This window comes from Brachyistius frenatus, unplaced genomic scaffold (assembly GCF_029030835.1).
Source record: "Brachyistius frenatus isolate BFR_SWC_R1_liver_20210118 unplaced genomic scaffold, ASM2903083v1 Contig_5, whole genome shotgun sequence".
NCBI lineage: Eukaryota > Metazoa > Chordata > Actinopteri > Embiotocidae > Brachyistius > Brachyistius frenatus.
In genome coordinates this window covers 448,962-467,859 of record NW_027210604.1, presented here as the reverse complement: position 1 = coordinate 467,859, position 18,898 = coordinate 448,962, and the positions used below count along the sequence as shown (strand labels likewise).

The 18,898-nt window shown below is 42.3% G+C and overlaps 1 protein-coding gene and 1 non-coding gene across 4 annotated transcripts in view; both read left to right on the top strand.

Annotated features, from left to right (window-relative positions):
- The first annotated feature begins 2,710 nt into the window (after positions 1-2,710).
- clip2 (CAP-GLY domain containing linker protein 2) overlaps positions 2,711-18,898 on the top strand; it is a 37,828-nt gene continuing 21,640 nt past the window's right edge. Inside the window, exons 1-5 of one of the 3 annotated variants that reach the window (XM_069715984.1) lie at positions 2,711-3,422; positions 5,237-5,507; positions 11,810-12,306; positions 17,460-17,584; positions 18,367-18,580. In XM_069715984.1, coding sequence (XP_069572085.1) covers positions 5,393-5,507; positions 11,810-12,306; positions 17,460-17,584; positions 18,367-18,580 — 951 coding nt within the window. In that variant the 5' untranslated portion in view covers positions 2,711-3,422; positions 5,237-5,392. The remainder of the gene's footprint in view (positions 3,423-5,236; positions 5,508-11,809; positions 12,307-17,459; positions 17,585-18,366; positions 18,581-18,898) is intronic. The other 2 variants (XM_069715992.1, XM_069716001.1) reach the window with 2 other exon arrangements.
- trnav-aac (transfer RNA valine (anticodon AAC)) lies at positions 8,275-8,348 on the top strand. The gene has a single exon. It is a non-coding gene; the product is annotated as a tRNA-Val (tRNA).

Below are 18,898 nucleotides of genomic sequence, written 5' to 3'. Positions count from 1 at the left end.
CTGCAGTATTTAATTATTCACAAAATTACATCGACCTATAAAAAAATCCGTACTGTCCTCTATACTAGATTTAAAAACGGTAGTGCACGCTCATCTTTCCTGTTCAGTCCAAAGTGTTTTTACACAAAGCTGTACATTTAATTTCTTTTGATACTTTTCTGCAGCTCTTTAGTCTCTGATGCCAATCTATTATTGAGTGGGCAGTGTGTGGCGTTGACCTACAAGTCAAAGGTCAAGGGTTATCCAGTGATGTTGAACTGAGCACAAAGATGAGAAAGACCTGACACGCTTTCATATTACACCATCTTACGTTCATTTCCTGTAGACTAACCCGAACAGTAAAACCATAACGCCTATAATGTTACTATTCATCGTAATGTAAACCCAACTTTAAACCAAGTCTTCACTAAAAATGTATAATTTATGACAGGGGGATTGAGGCTTTCTTTCTTTACTCAAAAAAATTACACCGTTTCTTTTGATGTATTTATTTTTTTGATGTGTTGCTTTCTGGAAATAGAAACGTGTTCATTTCCTCTGACAGTGTCTAATTACTCATTAGACTCAGGTGTGCCGAAGAAAACAGTCTGCTGGAGTGAGAGTGGTTGTTTTTTTTTTTTTTACCTCCTCAGTCTCTCGTAATGATCCTATCTGGCTCTTTCACTGATCTGTAGTGACCTCTAGTGGCCAAAGCAGAAAACTGCAACGCACAACAGTAACATGTCACTCTTCCCGTTCATTAATTAACTAAACGTTCAGGGTATCTCTGACCGAGCTGCTCAATCTGTATTTAAATGATGCTCCAATTTTCCTTCACCAGTGGTTACCAGTAAAGTAACAATACAAATGTGAGCGTGAATGAAAAATCCCTGGGATCTGGACACAGAAACACAAAGCCTCTATGTGCCCTCCTCTGACAGCCAAACAGACTTCATGACCAGCCTGCTAAGTACCAGGATTGTGCTGTGTAGTCGATGGACAACAGAAGAGAGCCAGCTGTGCTCACACATTAACTTTAGTACCGTTAATCATATCTGATTATGCTGATTGTCACAAATCTTTTTCATTAACACGTCCTGCAAGGATGGAGCCAAATTCAACGTTTATCCTCCTGTTTGGTCGCCTGGTCAATAAATGTCCTCTTTTTTTCTGTTTTGCTTGAAATTAAAATTATACAAAAAATATCTGGCTCTTAAAAACCAGAAATGGCTTCTTTTTTTTTTTTTTTCCACATCTCACTGTGTCCTGGTGATGGCGACATGGAGACTTGTTGTATTTACAGATCTTCGCTTATCCTTTGATCCCATCATTGTTCATTTTTTTTGGCCTTGCAGTTGTTTTTTGCTGATTGAACTTGGGGAGGCTTTTTCAGGTGGAAATTATAAAGAAAAAAAAAACCCTGTAAAAAAATTAAATAAGAATTCTTATGTCTGGAAAAATATGGATTTCAATTTTTTTTTTAATTATTATTATATGGGTAGCAATCTTTTTCAAAAAAGTTTTTAGTGCATCACAATTTATTTTCAATTCATTTATTTTACCTATTGACTTTATTAGAGTGTTTACAGCGTAAGGTAATACCTTTCTCCATATCATGTCATTCATGAGTCCACAGATTACATAAATGTGGCTTTTGATTGTGAAAAAAGTAATTTATTCATAGATGTATCCTCCTTTAGATTAAATTAACTCTTCCTACAATCAGAATTCATAACAATGATTTTTATTTTTTAAAGTTTTTCCATTTTGTGACATCAATAAACTCACACATATTGATAATAATAATAATTGAAAGTAAAAAAATAACTTTATTCACGTGTGTTTTTGGTTTTTCCTTTGATGTTTGAGTGGAATATTCCTTTAAAGGAATATTTTCAAAACAAATTCCATTCAAATGGCAAAAAAAAATAAAAATGCTCCGTAGTGATGGGGTAATAATTCACCAGTGATTGGAGCAGATCAGTGTGTGCAATGCAGCAGCAGAGGTCTCTGTTTGGCGGTCCAGCTGTCAAACCGAGGCCCTCCCAGGAGCAGAGGAGCTGGCCAATCACAGAGTTATTTAAAGTACCACCTTGGGCTCCACTGGCCAATCGGGACGTTTTGAATCCAGCCGGAAACGCAGATGTTTTAACCCCGCCCACGGTATCAGGAAATAAAATATGAGCAGGATTTGTCCCACGCGTTTTCCTAATGCTTTACTTAATAACCGCGGTCATTGGGTGCAAAGTGCCAGATTGGCTTCAATCGACATTTATTAACGTAATATGTTTCTGACATTTCAAATCTTTGCCTGTGAGCCGTGCACACGTGCAAGTGGTCGGTCTCAAAGAGACCAAACGTCATTTAGAATTTCCTCTATTTAAAGTTGTCTTACATGTTGGTCAAAGTAAAGAGCGCTTTTGTTTAAATTGGCATCTTATTTTCAAAAATGGTTACCTATGTTTCAGTTCGGTATGTGTATAACATTTCAAACAACCTATTACTTGTGTAAAAATGTAACTTTTACACCAAATACTCCACGAAGAAGGAAGCCCTTCGAAGGCGAGTAAAAACACAAGCAGCACCTTCATAAAAGTGGAATATCAGCAAGCAAAAAGGCTGTTTTGGGGATTTTTATTCATGCCGAATAAACAAGTAGTGCCAGTTGTGGGAAATGGCATCGAGTCATGCTTCGTGAGTCATGTGTTTTAACCGATGAGCACGGGCCAGTTGAAAATCCCCACTTTTTTCAACGGAGAACGTCACAGGGAGACCGGCCAGACTGAAGTCTACCCTCATCTCTCCCCCAGGAGGCTCTGCTTCCCAGCCCCTTTGTTCAGTCTAGCCGGTGGGTTGAGTCAGAGGGAGGCTGTGCTAACCCGACGGCTTCACACCACCGTGGGAACAACCGACGGAGAGGCTGAGAAAAGAGGCCGTCAGAAAAGACATCATCGGAAGGCTATCTGGAAGCCGCAAGACCGAGACGCGCGTAAAAGTTGTCTTTCGGAGTGCTGCTGATGCTGCGTTCGCTTCCCGTCCGGACCCGTGCGTTGTGCGCCAGCGAGCCAGTGTTTCGGCTTCTACAAGCAGCGGTACACGTCGGTTATCTCCGCTCTCCGGTAGCCGCATTCAGCCATCCTCCAGAGGAGGAAGGAGGAGAAAAAAAAAACAACAACCAAAAAAAAAAAAACAACCCAACCAACAAATGAACCGGCCGGCTCCGTGCTGAAAGCCCTGGCCGGTGTATTGCTGACAGTGTGCAGTTGTTGCCATCATCCGCTGAATCCACGCTGACTCTCCCTTTCAGTTTCTGCTCAGCATCCATATTTGCATCCCAGGGAGTGGCAGCCACTAATCCCCCCTTTTTTTCCCCTGGCGAGGAATTGAAAGTTGGCCGGTGCTCGGACACCCCCTCGGACGTTGCATTTTCACAAAAGGGAAAGGTGAGTGTTTTTCCTGCATGGTTTTTTTTTTTTTTTTAATTTTTTTTTTTTTTATATGATTTCTTGGGAGGGACTCAGGGGTGGAAGTGAAGGGCAGTCTAGACCACGTTGCCGCAGTAAGCTACAACAATAGATCAAACTGGCGTTGTGTTACATTTTGTTGAAGTGTGCATCATCATCATCATCATCATCGCTTCCATCCTGTTTTTTGTTTTGTTTAAAAAATAAATAATAATTTAAAAAAAAAGCAGGTGTCGATTGGAAAATGAATGCAGGCCTTCCTTTAGAAAAAAAAAAACCCATTAGGCTATGAGTCGACACACACACACGGGAGGGGGGGGCTTATTTTTGACTTCACTTATATCAGAACCATCAGGTTTGATAGGATTGATTGCCCTAAAAATTTAAAACGCTCCTGGATGAGTGTGTATAAGATGGAGAAGGATTTCCTTAGCTCTGCCTGGGATCTGCTTGCTATTCTCTGCTAATGCCCAGTGTGTAGTTTAAAAAAAAAAAAAAAAAATTAAAAAATAAACCTCAACCAGATGTGTGTGTTGTTTATTGCAAGGCTATAATATCTTCTTAATGGGCTCTGGGCCATGATTTGTAGGCCGGTGCCCCCTCTTGGGCACCGGCCTACATTAGCTTCCAGTCGTTTTTATTACTGGGCTGAAATTGTTAAGTTCACCATGAATGGACATATGAAGAGGCGGGGTGTTATTAATGATCATAAATTTACCGTGACAACGTCGTGTCACGATAAATAAAACAACTATAATAGTCTGATTGTAATAGCACACGTCTAAATGTGAAGCTGGATTTCCAGGTTAAAATAGCTGTCAAAAAAAATACTTAGTGGAGGTAAATGGAACTTAAAAGATTATGTCAGTTATGATCTGTGGGAGTTTCTCTGTGCTGCTCGGCGGCACTTCAGCGGTACTACTACAACTCTTGAATAGATCTGTGTCTGTCTGAACATATTCATGGCCAAAAATTAGCCCGTAACGCACAGAAGTTTTTTTTTTTTTTTTTTACCTGCTTCTCTTACCAACGTCTCCTCCCTCCAGTATTGGTTTGCAAAGGTTCTTCAGATTCTTATTTGTCAACAAATCCCAGTATTTTAGTAATGGCCAACTGTGGGCCATAAAGTTGTTCAAGTTTTTTTTTTTTTTAAAGGCCTCTTTCTTGCTCAGATTGTTTTAGGGTTTTTTTTGTGCTCTGATGAAATATAAATTTGCAGTGGTTCACAAAAGGGAAAAATAAATGTCTCAATCCCCATGCTGCTTCTACTGCAAGAATCTCTGCAAAGATCTAAAGTTTGCACACAGTATGAAATAAACTAATATTGAAGTCAAGATAAGACTGTAGATTGCACAAATGTTTTGAAAAAACTTTTGGAAACTGCCTTTTTTTTTTTTACATTGTTATTCTGCAGACTTTACACACACCTATTTTGCTTGCCTGTCAATTTTTCCTTGTTATCCAACCCCATTATCGGGGTATGAAGGGGGGGGCAAAATATTAGGAACACCTTTCAATGTAATGCAGACTACTACAATCTCAATGAAAACATCTTTAACGAGGACTCTTCTGACAACAGCAACAAAAACTGAAAACGTAAAAGCTTTTTAAAAGTAGAATGAATAGCAAAGCTGTTGCACTGAATTGCATTATATTGCACAGGTGTTCCTAATAAAGTGCTCCGTGAGTGTGTATTGTTGTCCTGCTGCAACAGTCCGGTCCTCTCACACAGGGCTGTCAGCTTGTTCACCTATTACTCCGTTAATTGTTCCCATATTTACCTCCTTTCGCAGCTGAACATGGAGAACGACGGCCACCGCTCCCTCATCTAGTGCCTTGACCCGCAAAGCCTTCATCCCCCCTCCCCGCACCCCCGGGGAGGACGCTCTCAGGTCCCCGGCCGTCTCCCCCCGCCCCCCCCAACCCTCCACCCCCTCCGCTACCGTAGAATGAACATGCTCAAGTCCAGTGGGCTGAAGATCCCTGGCCGCGGGCCCAAGCATTCCAGCCCAGTGGGAAGGACCTCGGCGGGCGGGACGTCCAGCCCCGTCGCCCCTAAAGACGGTAAGTCACTTCCTCCCCCTCCTCCTCCTCTTCCTCCTCATCCTCCTCATCCTCCTCATCCTCCTCCTTGACCCCCGTGGAAAATATTTACTTCTCATCACCGGAAGTGACTTGGACCTTTTTTTTTTTTTTTTTTTTTTTGTGAATGACTCAGTGGAGTACAGCTGCCTTATATTACGTGCTCACGTGGTTTAAAATAAAAAAAAAGTGTCCCTTTATGATACAAAAGCGTGGAGGGAGGAATGTGTCGAGTCAGCAGTTACAGCTCATCTTTGGGGAAACGTTTCCTTTGGCCTCATCTTCCAGTCTACCCGCCAACTTTGGCAGGGCTACTTGTTTTTCTTGTTGGCTTTCCATTTAAAGTAGTCTATATTTATTATAGAACATAATGAATAGTTATGTTTTATTAGACTTTTCTTTCCAGCTTGCCCAGTTTATATGTGGCAACTTTTGCTTTCAGATCTTTTATTTTTATGAATTCTGTCTTTTGTAGTTTTTTTAAAAGCTGCACTCGTAATTTTTTGCACCAACAAAGGATTTGACTATAATGTGAAAGGTGGTCCGACAGAGAACAATCGCCTGACTCTGCAGTTTCCCTCTGTCAATCAGTGTTTTAGTGTCTTTTAGCTCAATATTTTGGTTTTACATCCCACAACTTCGTTATCGGCTCGTTCACACTCACACTGTCCAGCTGCAGCAGACAGATGTTTACAGTGAAAAAGCCTCTTATAACCCACTCTGTATAACATGTCCAGTACCAAACGTATCCAGCTGGTTAACGTAGCGGAGCTAATGGAGCTACGTCATCGAGATTTTCTCCTCAGTAGATGGTGGAGACCAAAAACGGAGCTAAAGGGCGAGTAAATATGGAACTTAGAACCATCAGAGGGCTAAAATATGACCGCAAATAAATGATAATAATGATCTCTGTCTGCGGGATGTGCAAATAAATAGCTGTTTTTTTGGCATATAAACTTTACAAGATGATAAAACAATAGTTTTGTGTTTACAGCTGGCTGTGTTGATACTTAACAGTGGAAACCTCCCCCCCCAAAAAACAAGTTAATGCTGATTTAAACAGAGCTTATTAATTTTAAAGCAGATACAGATTGGTCTGTGCTGTAGAGTTGACTTAAATCACATTAACGACATGTTTCCTACATGAGCGTGCAGTTAACTTAACATTCCCAAGAAATGCACTCTTTGTTCCTGTTTGTAGATAAAACAATGAAACCATCTATTACTGACCCATTTTTTTTTTTTTTTGGTAAGATTTACATCTTTCATACATTGTGCTACAGACAAGTTATAATTAGAATATCGTCCCGCCTTTATCCCCGAGACATTTTAAAGGCGCATACCTGATTTTGTTTGACACAAATTCAACCGTGCAAGCTGCTGGGAAAAAAAATAAAACCCAGCAGTAACACACAATTAACTAACCTCTTGTCTGCACAAAGTAGTCACAGCTGTTCTCGCCCCTTAAATGCAAACCACAGCGTTTATCCTCCACAGTTTTAAGCTCACATGACAGCCCCGCACGCACGTGTCACTTCTGCTGCTGCTAAATTACAGCTTCGCGCTTCCCGGCCTGAAGGGCGCAGAGCCGAAGAACAGCCGACCTCCTGTAGCTTGTTCCTGTCCAGCGTTGGCGCGTACGGGAAAAAGCCTTTTTTTTTCATCAGAGGCAGCATACAAGTGTGTCGCGGCTCACGAGAGCAAGGCAAAAAACTAAAAACGATTAGGGCAATAAAAGTTACAAATCACTTCACTGCACTGTGAGTAATGTTACGTAATATTATATGCAAATTATTTTCTTAGTTTAACTGTCGGCGGATTCGACCAAAAGCTGCTTATTAGTGACCTCTATCTTCCTCCAAGTTCTTAAGCCGAGAAGGAAACTGTTCCCGCTTCCCAGAAGATTGCAAAAAGCTTTAGCATATCTTTGACAGCTGAATATGTTTGTCTGTAAATCTGTAAACAATCTGAGCACAAGAAAAGACATTCCTTCCTTCCTTCCCTGGTTTGTTAAGGCCAATTACACCCATTTTCAAAGAGAAATAAACAAACATCTCTTTTTCATTTGTCTGTCCCAAGTTTGTGTTTTGGTCTGGAGGTCATTTTCGTTCCTCCCTTTTGTGGAAGGAGGAGCGGCGCACATGTGCGTCTGAAATCATCCTGAACGCGTCCATTACCAGCTCCAAAAACTAATCCCTTAATGTTGCGTGCGGGACTGAAGCGTTCTGGCCTGTCAGCTGTTACCGTAGGTGGCTGGTTCGTATGCGACGAGCGCTCTCTTTAAAATCCTTGCCGGAGCTCACACACAGTTTCTCTCTACCATTTGTGACCTCATTAGTTTGCTCACATCCTGTTTATACCCAAAAGAAAAATACACAATCAGTACGACTGTGGCGCCGCTTTGAAAACATGGGTTTTATTCAGCCCAGGCCTGTTATTAAGGGTTCGACAGTGAGCCATGCTGAAGGTGAACTGAGTTGACATGACTTGCTGTTTGTGACATCTTAACTTTCCTTTATTTATTGATTCTTTTGATTTTTGTTTTTGTAGTGGTTATCATGTTCGCCTCAAAGGTGCCCGGTTCGAGACCGGGTGGAAACATTCTTTTTTTTGGTCTATTTTGGGACCTCGTGTAGGGTTTCCAGAGTATAGTGGTTATCAATGTTTTTGATTTAGACGAGGCCCTTTGCGAAAGGTTGGACAATGGGTTTTCCTTTTTTTTTTTTTTACCATTGCTGACTCCATACGAGTTTCCATAGTGTAGTGGTTATCACGTTCGCTTAACACGCGAACGGTCCCCGGGGTCGAGACCGGGTGGAAACGTTGTTTTTCATCCACACAAGGCCTGTTATTAAAGGTTCGACAGTGAGCCAAGCTGAAGCCGAATATACGAGCGCCTGGGGACTCTCAAGTTATGTGTTTTAACGGGAAGATACCCACTGTATGATTATATCCTTCTTACATCATATATATATATATAGATATATATATATATATATATAGATATATATGTACTGGGGGACTCACATTGAACACATGTAGGGTTTAGTTTCCTGACCCAGATAGTCTCAACACTGACCAGGTCTCGAACTCCAAATCTCAACCCCCTGTTTGTTGGTTTTAGCCTGGAAGACTGTGAGAAGGGGCCACTGTGTCGGAAGCTGGCAGAGTTTACTTTGCTAAATTTAAAGAGCTGTTTTGGCCTCTTGAGGAAGCTGCAGTCGAGGAATGAATAGAGGAAAGTATCCGTGGCTTCCTCCGGCCTCTTTTGATGTGAAAATAACAGAGCGGGTGCCACCTCTTGTGATGCAGCGACCTTGGAAGCTAGTTTCTGCAACAGAAAATATCTGAGCTGTATATGTAGGCTGTTGGCTGTGTGAAGACGTACAGCATTTTTTTTTCCCATTTAAATGGCAATTTAAGGGCTATGACATACACCAGAAGTCGTAGACTGGATTAAAATCGACATACATCACCATATAAAGTCCAGTGGGTATGTTTCGGGCACCTTGGGTAAAGACTGCAGCTGTGTACCCTGATTGTGTGGATTTATTATGACAAACTTTTTGTTAGCGTCATAGTTTGCCCCACATGCGAAAGGTCCCTGGTTTGAAACCGAGTGGAAACATAGTTTTCGACAATGACTCATGATCTTTGTTTTGTGTTGTTTTTTTTGGGCGTGGGGGGGGGACAAGGCCGAACACAAGTCATCAGTGTCTGTTGGTGACATCTTGATTTTCGCAATTTAAAAAAAAAAAAGTTACAGACCAACTATGTCTTTCTCCAGTAAACGGTTAAATGTGAGACCATGTGATGCAGCATGCTTCAGATCACCTGTAGCCTGTAGAATCAGGCCAAATAAACCAAATGATTTGCCCCTCACATGTAGGTCATGGCACTCTCACGCACTCACACGCTAAATGTCCAAAAATGATACTGCATGGAAACACAGTACATTTAAAAGCAACAAATTGATCAAAAAGTCAAAATCATTCAGGCTCAACCCCCCCCCCCCCCCTACCCCATCCCCTCCTCCATCTGTTACTGTGTGAGTGCCGCTCGGCCTTACGCAGCTGCTCCGAACCACTGCCCAAGACAACCGCGCGATACCAGCCCCGGCTGACTGATAATCCCCATTCAACACAAAAAGAAAGCACAAGTTAGAGAGGGAAGGTAGTAATTGTGGCAAATGATCGTAAATAAACAGAGTTAAAGAGGCCACAGAAAGAGGGGTGTGTGTAACTAAACTAGGGAGAGATGAGGGGATAATTGGGAGGAGGAGGAGGAGGAGGAGCGGGAGGAAGCTGTGGAGGTTTCATTGTGCCGAGCTGATGAATAGTGGGATTCAGATGGTGGTGGGAGGTGGCCAAGCACAATAGTGAAAGTAAGGGCTGTGTTTCCAAGTCTTCCTTCTGCCGAAGGATCCTTTTACCCTCGCTCCCCCGTTGCCTCAGCAACCCCAATCATGGGGTTAGCTCAGGTTTTCGATGCCACGCTGGGTCCCGGTGGATCACATGTTGCATCGTTTGAACCTTGTGTATCCTGTTCAAAACAAATCCCTGCAGATGATTCGTCATTGTTTTAGAAGTGGTGGTGAGTTGTGTTTGTTTTCATCTTCTGTCTTATTTTTTCAACTGCAAAATATCCACCTCAGCACATATCTCAGTAAAAGATAAGTCAAGTGTTTTATTTCCCAAAATGAATGAATGGCTCATACTTTACTGTCTTTTTGCATAAAAAAAGGAAAGAAATCCAGTGTGGAGTTGCATTATGGGAAATGTTGTTAATTTTAGGAAGTAAAAGTCGGGATATTTTGGCCTCTGCTCCTTTTGATATGTGCTTCTTGCAAGGGCCACAACTTACTGTAAGTAAAATACTAAATCACTGCAATATTTGAATGTATTATTTCAAGTTCAATCTATGGAAAGTTGAATATAAAAATGGAAAATTGGTCAAATTGGAGTATTTTATTTCTATTTATTCACTGGGCTGCTTTGAAAGTGTTCGGATTTAAGTGTCTGGCTCAACTTGTGTCTGATTGGCTCGTGCATCTCTTCTTGTAATTAAATATACCTAAAGCTGTTTATGGTAACAGATGATGAGATCGACATATGATGAACGCTAATTGAAGCGACCTTTATACCAGGAGGGTTTCTCTGGTACATCTCCGAACTATCTCTGGTGCCTCGGACGGAGTTCATCATCCAGCTGTTAATATATAGAATATATTAAAATATTAATAAAGTTGAATAAGAATATGGGTCAATATGGGTCCAACACAGGTTACAGCTGATGCTTGATGTCAGTTTCCCCTTTGGCGCCGTCCATTCTGACACATTACTGATAAACAAGTGCTCCCGACTCGTCAATATCTTTTTGTTCAATACGAAAATTAGCACATTCCCGAAAAAACGTCCAAACTGTATCATCGAGTTAACCCCCCCCCACACACACACACACACTTCCCCTCCCCCATTTTTGAAGTGGCATGCATTTGCATTTGTATCTCGTGTAACAACATATGGAAATAATTGGGGCATAAAGTACATAAAGCACAACCAATTGGGGCCCCACGGAGCCCCCCGGGCCCTCTCTCAGGGTGTCGGGGAGACAGTCCTGGCACCAACGTTTCCTGCACGCACACACACATGCAAACAGGCACACACACACACACACACACACACACACACACACACACACACACACACACACACGAACACACTTTTACTGGCAGCGCGGTGCAGCAGACCGCATGCTAATGGTGCCCTGCTCGGGTTTACAGGCTGCTGTGAAGAAAAAAATAAATAGATCCAGCTCATCTGTGTGTCAAACAGGCAATATCACAGGGCAGCGTGGGTGGGGTGGGTTGGGTGGGTTGGGTTGGGTGGGGTGGGGCGGGGGAGTGGTTAATCACCGGCACATCACAGATACCGGCGCTCTGACCCACTTTTCACAAGGAATTAGAGTATCGCCTAATCTTGCCCAACACAAACTGCACTGTTGTGCTGGATGCTGACACGCAAGCTTCTTCTTTTCTTTTTTTTTTTTAACTGACAGCATGACACGGTCAGACTGGATGAATAGTGTGAAGGCGACTCTACACGACTGTGAATGAGGACGCTCTCACAATGCTGCATACTGTTTACAACTTATCTCCGAAAATAACGACTTCACGTACGCGCACGTTTACGAGGTTAGTTTTATTTCATTACATTTTTTGTAACAGGTAGAATAACATAGCTTGTGTCTTTCTCCCCCCCCACATCCCCCCACCCACCCCCAAGGCCCTCCACTCAAGCCCACCACACCGACGAGGATCTCTGAAGAGGGCGATGATGTTTTGGGGGACTACACGGTGGGTGAGCAGGTCTGGGTCAACGGCGTCAAACCAGGAGTTATCGCCTACCTAGGGGAGACCCAGTTCGCCCCGGGACAGTGGGCCGGCGTGATACTGAACGACCTAGTTGGCAAGAACGACGGTTCAGTCGGTGGCGTGCGCTACTTCGAGTGCCAGCCCCTCCAGGGCATCTTTACGCGACCCTCGAAGCTCAACCGACAGCCGGTCGGCGAGGGGAGCGACAGCCACTCCACGGACTCGGCCCAGAATCAGACTCAGCAGGGCGGCGGCGCCCCCGCTGGCCAGCGGGTGGTGGTGCCGCTCAGAGAGGGCCTGCTCAACAGCGCCGTGAAAACAGGAAATGAGTCGGGGTCCAACATGTCCGACAACGGGTCAGTTAAAAAAGGCGGCGATAAGGACCTTCGGGTTGGAGATCGAGTTTTGGTGAGTACGTTTGTGAAAACAGTTCCTGGCACTTAAAGTTTAATTCCTGACAGGAAACATCAGGGAAGTCTTAAATAACTGAATATATCTTATCTGGTAGAAACCAGATATGTCAGCACTCCGGGAAGAAAGAACATTTTCCCAGTTTTGTTGTCGGTACATCATTTATGCAAGTTCCATGATTGAGACCTTGGCATCAGGAGTTGTCCAAACTTTTCATCCATCCAATCAATTTTTTTTGTATCTACTTTTGTATGTTACATTTAAAGATTCGACAATTTACAACCTCTATTTTTATTCTGTCGATTATATTTCTTTTATTCTACTGCTGTCGCGAAACAAGTTCCCCTTGCGGGTTCAATTAAGGTCCATCCCTCCTTCCTTCACCTTTCATTTCCAGTGCGGGTTTTTTGGGGGCGGGGCCAGCTGTTTCCCTCTGTCCCTCTCTGTTTATGCTAAGCTAACAGTCTGTCTAACTCATCCCAGGCAGATATGAAAATAGAATAGTATTGACCTAATTATCGAAGCCTCTGCCAGAAAGACTCGTTAACAAATGTGAATATAAACAATATTTCCCTGCCAATGCATTTCTGGCAATTACAATTTATGTTGATTTTCTGTAACAACATAATCCATAGTAGCTGAGAGTCGTTGAGTAATGAGTCCCACATGGATGGCAAATTACAATTTCATGCAGGATGGATTCACGCCGTGTAATGTGATCCGTTGGGTGGCAAAGTTTTGTTTTTCGTCCTTCTTCCAACCTTAATCCAACCTCCGCTGTACTTGGATCCGTTTTTCCATGAAATGGCGGTAAAACGTCGGCAGGAAGAACTTTTTCATCTGCTCGTTTTTCTTCGTTGACTCCCTTTTGTGCGTTCGGCGCTCGCTGCACGGAGTTATCGGGTTCACGTTGCTTTCCATTTACTGATGGGCACAGGGGATAGTTACATCAGATATCCCGGGCAGTTAAAACGGTGTGGGGGATGGGGGGGCTAGGGGGGCTGGAGAAGCCTTCCTCACTGGTCAATATTGTAAATCACTCCGGATTACTTTCAGCACTTAAGAGAGGAGAGCCCGCTGCTGACACATTGATCAGTGGATCCCTGCATTTCGCGAAGCCTCTCCTGTGTCATCTATCTTCCTTCGGGTGGACGCGCTGCCATCCAGATGTCTCTGGAAATCCAACACTGCCTCCGAAATTTGTTGAAATGAGCACAATGTGTGAAACTCAGATTGCACGTCTTTTTTTTTTTTTTTTTTTTGGTTTTCTCTGTGAGGTATTGAATTATGTTGATAGTAGCAGGAGCAGGACGCTGTTTGTTTTCTGCACCAGAGGCGTCTTTGGTCCGGCTCGCTCGCTGAGGAGGAAACTTGAACTTGTCATTTTTCGCTGACGTGTGTGTTTTAGATTTCTGCCTCAAGACGATGTTCCTCAGATCATCTTGAGAAAAATGGATTTTTTTTTTTTTTTTCCCAAAAGAGTGCCGAGCTCAGAGGCTGAACACAGGGTTACTGTTTCCCTTTGCCTTGGGACCTTTGACATCTGAGCAGGCAACGGGAGCATAAAACTGCCTCCCCGTCCTGAGCTTTAGTGTTTGACCAGAGCCCGCCTGTGCTGCCGGAGAGATCAGCAGAGGTTAAATGAGTGTTGTTTTTTTTTCCAGTGGGACTGCATGTGATGTGGCTGCTGTTTATTTGGGTATTTTGAAAAAGCCTCTGAGATGCCCACAAGTTAGTGAAATGGCCCGTTCACTCAAGAATGCAACGGCTGTAGTGGAGTTAAATGGGTGTACATGGAGTTTTGTTAAACCCATAATTTCCAGATTATACTGGCTAATACTCTACTAATATTCTCGCAATAACTTCATTCAAAACAAGTCTTAGATTATTATGTCTTCGCGCCGGCAATAGTTGTAGCCGCAGGCGTATTTGTCACAAATGTTAATTTTGGCTCAGCAGTGAACTGTTTATATTTGGAAGGTCAAAGGTCAAGATCATTGTAAATTCAATATCTGTATGGGTTTGGAGGGATATACATATAAACTACAATTTAAGAGATTAGCGGAGGCATACAGCTGCTAGCAGGTAATTTTCGTTATGTATGAAATCTTATGAATACATAAGTATTTTCCAAATATAGTGGCAATCCCTGCAATGGCGCTGAACCTCACGGTGGCGCTAAATGAAATATCAAGGGATCACTGAAGTTATTAGAATTGGGATAAAATTGTCTTGAAATGATAAATGTTTGTACCAAATTTCTCACCAATCCAGCCAGCAGTTCTTGAGATATTTCAGTGACAGAGTTGGTTTAACTAACTTGATCCTGGCAAGCACAGCTAAAAGAAAATATATGTCACGCCCGATTTTGATGTCGGTATTTAGCTCATATACAATCGCTACATCTTGACCACCTTTTTTTTTTTCAGATGCGTTTGGCAGTGAGAGGAGCCGAACTGGGCCTCCTGCTGACTGGCTGTCTTTGCCCTGCTGGCATTTTGACACTGAGTCACCGAGACATCACACAGCCACGCTGACAGCCAGCCAATCAGTCTTAATATCTCGTGACACCGCAGTGTTTCTTTGCTCGTCTTCCTCTTCGGCAGAGAGAGTGAAAGAGAGGCACTCGAGAGTGGAATATTAATTTGACAATTGAAATCTGAATCTTTCAGTGTTTTGTCCTTGTTATTCAGTTTCATGCTGAATCCAGTGGCGTGTAATAGATGCTTTCATATGCAACTTGGTTGCGTTCCAAAAGAAAATGAATAAGGGAGAAAGATCTTGGTTCTAAAAATAAATCGTTGGGAGTAAATGCTGCAGATGTGGTGCTACTGTATTTCTCCACATCCTGTTCATTCTGCACGTTAAGTATCAATTGCCTAGTAATATAGTACAGGTAGAGACGCTGGTATATGAAGTTAAAAAGAAAGAAATGAGTTCAAAGTGTACTTTGGATCTGTGAAATCAAATTTAGAATCGCAGATGTTGTTCTTTAAACATTTCAGGGAAAAGGTGGTATGTTTGTATACGACGATGAGTTCCTGTGTGTCATACATGTGGTCACCATGTGCGAAAGACATTCAGCAGCTGTGGCAGTCAGTTTGGCAGTGTGTGAGTGTGTGTGTGAGTGTGTGTGCGTGTGTGTGTGTGTGTGTGTGTGTGTGTGTGTGTGTGTGTGGATTTTAAACCATCTTAATAACAGGAAACCTCTTCTCTTTTTTTTGGACTGGGAAGTGCAGAGTTGTTGAGAAGTGAAATGTCACCAATGACGGATGATTTCCTCCTCGAAGCAGAGTTCACATTTCTTGGGATTGTCTTCTGAAATCAGAGTTTTATGTAAAGTTAAGAGGTAAACTGAAACAATTAAATTATTGTAAATAAATGGCCAACAAGTTTAAGTCATTTAAGAAGCAAAAAAAGTTGTCAGGTTTTTAGCTTTATCTGGTTTTTCTTTTTCCATTTTGCATTTTTTAAGACTATTTTGGGAGATTTTGATTGATGTCTTAGAGTGTGTTCACTTCTGTCACCTAAAGATGTCACTGCGTATCTCTTATATTTCAAAATGAAATATAGTATAAACTTGGAAACTTTGCAGTTAGTCAAAAATTGGAAGTATAATGAAATGATCATTTTCTGGCTCATATATCAGATTTACTGTCATTATGTTGGCCAGTAAAACAGACTCCGGCACAGCATAGAGTTCGAGGAGAAGCGTTTCACAGCTGGGCAGGCAGACGTGATCTGTTAAGAATAAGTTCATTGTTCAGCTGTGGAATACACTGCATTGATTATTCCTTTTCAGCGCTTTAATGACCATATTTAGAGAGATTTTTACCAAAAGAATTCCCAAGAGATTTCCTCAAGTTGTAATTGTTTCATTTCATTTATAGGCCTTTCTGCACAGAAGAGCTTTAAACAGGCTACATGAGGAGAAACACTTATTAATGATCTAAGCTGGACGGAGATCTCGAATGCAGTCGGCCAAATGTGGCTAATTTCTGTTGACATTTAAAAGGATTTGTGTAAAAATCATGTTTTTTTTTGGTGTAAACTGCAGGAAGCTTGTGGTTGTCACCCTGATATACTTGTACACTGATGCATATACAGTCCAGTATGTATCAGTACAAAGGAGGTGGAGAGTAAAAAGTCAGCATAACCCATCAGAGCCACAATAGCCAAATTAATGGGAAATAAACCAGAATGATCCTTTATCAATGGTTCCAGTGTCCCAGTAAGCCGTGACAGTGTGACAATGAGCTCAGCTTCATTGAATTCACCCATTATTGATTTTATTTTTTACACATTAAACACTTTCTACCATGACATTTTCAATTATAACAGAATTCCTATTGCAGACACACACAAAACATGCACGCACACATTTACTGGCTCGACTTTGTGAGGAACCGTTCCAAACAAAAGAAAAATGCTGAAACACCTAACTGATATCCCGTTCATGAGGTGCAGCTAAAATATTTTTTTTAAACAAACACGTACAGTAAATTTCCTTTGAAAGATTTGCACTAAGCAGGCGTTTTACAGGGTGATCTGAGAGCCAAAACCTCAGAGCAGCGAGTCTCCGGCTTGATTACCTTTTGCTGGATGTCATTCCTCCCACATTTCCTGTTTTTCTTGGGCTGCACAAACAAACTGCATCCCATATGTTGTTTTTTTTTTGGATGAAATTCTTCTATTTTAGAGTTGCAGTCTCTTGCTCCCTCTCCTCCTACGTACAGTACACACAAACAGCATCCAGTAGATTCAGAAACCTTTGACTAGAATAAGACATGTCAGGAAAAACATCTTCTAAAAAAATTAATAAAAAGCACATTTTCACTTTGGTTATTGGGTGTCGACAAAAATGTCAAAATTTATAACCCAGTAAAGTGTGCAAAACATAAGTTAACAGGCAGACAGTGCAGCTCTAAGCAACAGACCCCCAGAGAGATAGGAAGGATCCGCTCCATTAGCAACACCCTCCATCTGACAGGAAGCAACGGGGATTGTGGGAAATGTTGTCATGACGTTCTACCTCTCGGGTCATCTAATTTGATAATAGTGCGTTACTAATGTAATTACTTAATGTAATTGATTTGTTTGTCTCCATTTTGTCTCATTTTTTTTTTGTTGTTGTTGCGTGTCGTCGCCAGGTCGGCGGCTCGAAGATGGGAGTCATCCGCTACATGGGGGAGACGGACTTCGCCAAGGGGGAATGGTGCGGGGTGGAGCTGGACGAGCCCCTGGGGAAGAATGACGGTGCAGTCGCTGGTACAAGGTACACACACACAGACGCACACACACACACACACACACACACACACACAAAATGTATGCGTCGAGCTCATCAAATTCCTCTGCTTTTGCCCCTAAAAGGAAATTGAGGGGAAAGCTGTGGCTTCCGGTCGTAAAGGGACTCTGGTGGACTTTTTATCCCTCACGTTAATCACATTTATCATCACTTTTGATTTGTATTCAGATTCTGCAGATTTCTCATCTCCCTCCATTAAAGAGAAACTGTTCATAAAGAGTAAAATATGGTTGCGGACATGTTGGAGTGCTGCTTGAATTTTAGCGCCAAAGGACCAAAATATTTTGGGGGAAAAAAAAGTTTCTGTTTCTTAAAGTAGCACAAGTCCAGTTTATATTAAAGATTTGTTTGAATAAGTCAAAAATACTTTTAGGATTCAGGGTTTATTTGTTGGGGGGATCCAAAGGGGTTTATTCACATGTTCACAATAACAAATATTCTGTATGTAGATAAGGTAGAGAAAGAAAAGGAGTAAACAACACAATGTTCTATTAAAATCACCAAACTGCACTTAAAGGAAGAAAACATCTGAAACAAGATGAAAGAAAAACACAACACAGCCATTGATTAAATAAAATATCCCCCAGATATTACAGTGAGATAATCCTCGAGCCCCCACAGCAGGATTAAGAGTTATCATCATCATCATCATCATCATCATCATCGTTTTCCACCAAAATGCTTTCAGTCTGTGATTGAGAAATGTTAAAGGAAGTTCCCTCATAAACGTACTTCATCTCCTCCTGCAGATACTTCCAGTGTCTTCCCAAGTTCGGCCTGTTCGCTCCGGTCCACAAGGTGATCCGCATCGGCTTCCCCTCCACCAGCCCGGCCAAGGCCAAGAAGAGCAAGCGGATGGCCATGGGCGTCTCGTCTCTGGCCCACAGCCCCAGCAGCTCCTCCATCAGTTCGGTCAGCTCGGTGGCCTCCTCTGTAGGTGGTCGACCGAGCCGAACTGGGCTGGTAAGACGACTCGCAGCGACAACAGTCCGGGAGCAGAAGTGTTCTGCCTCGACAGGAATTGTTTGACATTTTGGGAAATACGCTTGTTTGCTGTCTTGCAGAGAGTCAGCTGAGAAGATCAAGGAGTTTTATTCGAAGTCAGAGCCGCGGTCCTGTTGTCACACATCGTGTTTTTTTTTTTTTTTAAGTTTTAACAAATACGATTTAGGATTTAGGTAGCTTCATATTTAGCATACAGACATGAGGGTGGAGTTGATCCTCTCTTCTAACGCTCTGCAAGAAAGTAAATACGAATATTTCACAAAATGACTCCTATAA